The sequence below is a fragment of the Bombus impatiens genome, unplaced genomic scaffold (assembly GCF_000188095.3).
Source record: "Bombus impatiens unplaced genomic scaffold, BIMP_2.2 scf_0328, whole genome shotgun sequence".
NCBI lineage: Eukaryota > Metazoa > Arthropoda > Insecta > Hymenoptera > Apidae > Bombus > Bombus impatiens.
The window spans coordinates 1-2,975 of NT_176747.1; the positions used below are offsets into that span (position 1 = coordinate 1).

Here is a 2,975-nt window from a genome sequence, read left to right on the forward strand (position 1 = left end):
GCCACCTTATGGGCATCGCTTAAGAGCATGTACGGCCGGCTCAACGATAGTTTCCTTTTTAAGGAATAAAGTCGGGTCGACCAGAGTTCTATTTATGCTTTATTTTATTTATTGTTATTCGTGCCGAACTTACTTGGTGAATAAATAAGTAATGTGCTGCGTAACGAGGTGTTACTATATGAATTGTGTGGCGAACGGTAGGTTGGAGTATATAGCAGTTGAATCTACAGTACTGCTTAATTATCTATCTATTTATTTATTCAAAAGTCTTTTTACTACTAGTATTGTTTATTTGTTATTTTATTTATTTATTTATATATTTACTTATTTATTTATTTATTTATTCATTTATTACTTATTATTTAGTTAGTTATGTATTTAGTGTTCGACGAGGTGTTCGCGCCAGTGGTAAGGCATACTATTTATTCGGTTGATTATTTATTTTCTTATTTATTCACTTTCTTATTCGATTATATATCTTAACTATTTATTTATTTATTTATTTTTATTTATTGTATTATATCATTTGTTTATTTATTTATTTGTATCGTTATTATTTACTCATTTATTATGTATTTAAGTATTTATTTATTTCATTTATTTATTTACTTATTATTTATTATAAATTTTTATTATTATTGGTTATTTATTTATGTTGTTGCGATCCGCGCATGCATCATTGGGTCTTATGAGAAAGCAGACACTAGCTAGACTATGTAATGTTAGATTTTATAATGTTAGCAAGTTAACATGTTATATATGTCGGAGATGAAAGGACATCGAAGCCTCCCCTTTGGAAATTCGGGATAATCCCCTAACACCGTAATCTAGATTCTATCATAGGCGTAATTAAACAGTTGTCGTCTTTCGATCCGATTGTATTTGTTTGAGATTCGTGATAATGAGCTTGGGCTCGAGGCGACAATCAGTCGCCGAACGTAGCCGCGGTCACAGGATGAACGCTTTGTCTAACAAAGGTATAGAGTAATTCTATAGCTCTCCTTAAAAGAAATATTTGTAGCGGCACGCGACGGTAAACATTCCAACGGTTTCTGTCCCGTGGCTCGCCCACCGCCAGGAATTCCACAGAGACAAATTATGGATCCACTCCATAGAACATAATATGCGTCTGTCAGCTGAAACGGAATGGATAAACTAACCTTAATTGCCTTGACATATATGAAAGAAAATAATATTATTAAAAATTTACAACAATATTACAATTAAACTAAAAGAAGCACGATAACAGTCAATGATTGTTGTTCGACAATAGATTTACGGTTGTCCAATGGAAAAGAAAACTCAAAGATCAAGAAAATATGTGACATTACTACAAATAAGTCAACACTGACGCAACTTCGATAAGATGAAACAAAATTAGTTAATAAGTGTAGAAAGAGCTTATAGAATAATTAAGATAGGTTAACTGAATGTCAATAATAAATATGACTAGAATAAGAAGGTGTTATACTATATTAACCTATATAATATTGTTAAATTATTGTATCTGACATATGGAAATAAATTTTATAATACACAATAGCGATAATTGATACAATACAATACCCACGTATTAAATTAAATTAATTAAATGACATTTTTATACTTACAAATATAGGATGAATAAAGATATCCATAGTAAGTATTTAGAACATAAGAAGAACCGGATGATGCTGTACGTACTGCAGGAATGTTCCATGTAAGTGATGCAGTGTTGAAGGAACATGATCGGAGAAGCTATAAAACAATAATAACCCAATAAACAAGCTTTGACTAATAATATATGAATTAGCTCCAAAATTATACCATTTAAATATGAAATAACAACAAATCACAAGAACCAAGTAATGACAAACTAACAAAAGGAAGCAGAAATAGTCAATGAATATAGAAATAGATTAGAAATTAATCAAGACAGGTTAACTAAGCATCAACGATAAACATGATTAAAATAAGAAATTATTATATTACATTGAGCTATTATAGTGTTATTATACTAAATTTAATATAAAGAAATAAAGTTATACATACTTACAGATATAGAATAAATAAAAGTAAAATAAGTGTTTAGAGAATAACGAAGAACCAGACGATACCAAATACTCACTATATAAATGTTCCAAGTAAGCAATGCATCATCGAAGGAATAGAATTTGAGAAACTACAAACAATAATAATTCAATAAACAGGTTTTAACTACTAATACATAGATTAGCTCAAAAATTTATACTATACAAATATGAAATAACAATAAATCGCAAGTACGAAGTAACGACAGATTAATAGGAAAGAAATAGAAATAGCTAATAAATATAGAAATAAGCTATAAATTAATCAAGATAGATTAGCTGAATATTGATGACCAAACATGATTAAAATTAGAAATTATTATATTGTGTTGAGTTACTATAGTATTATTATATTAAATCTGGCATAAAGAAATAAGGTTATATTACACAATAGTGACTGGTGACACAATACACTATGCATACATTAAATTAAACCAGTAAACACAAACCACCTTATAATCAAACAATGAAACAATTCTATTAGTAATTAATAATTTCGAGAACGATATAATCCACATGCTATTACATTAAAATAACACACAGTATATATATATGTCGGATTAACATTAGAATTTAAGGCGCGTAACTATTCTTCGTTTGATTTAGCCATCGTTTTACACAACAGAGATTATATTTACGCGTATATACAAGATTTTACAAAATATTATGAATATGGAGTTTAATGAATAATAAGATTAACAAACAATAAGTTTAACTAATGATTAGATTAACGAATAAGTTTAACGAATAATAAGTTTAACGAATAATAAGTTTAACGAATAATAAGATTAACGAATAATAAGATTAACGAATAATGAGATTAACGAATAATAAGTTTAACGAATAATGAATTTAATTAACGCTATTAACTATGTTCCTGGGTTCAAACGAATCCACGGCCAACGG

The 2,975-nt window shown here is 28.3% G+C and overlaps 1 protein-coding gene across 1 annotated transcript; it reads right to left on the bottom strand.

Annotated features, from left to right (window-relative positions):
* Positions 1-1,072: 1,072 nt before the first annotated feature.
* Positions 1,073-2,629, bottom strand: LOC117151650 (the record flags this gene model as incomplete). The annotated part of the gene is made up of 4 exons (XM_033320703.1): positions 2,519-2,629; positions 2,108-2,161; positions 1,611-1,737; positions 1,073-1,136 (listed from the first exon to the last, which is right to left on the bottom strand). Coding segments are annotated over exons 1-4 (314 nt in total), but the record flags the coding sequence as incomplete, so codon positions are not given.
* Between the last annotated feature and the right edge of the window lie 346 nt (positions 2,630-2,975).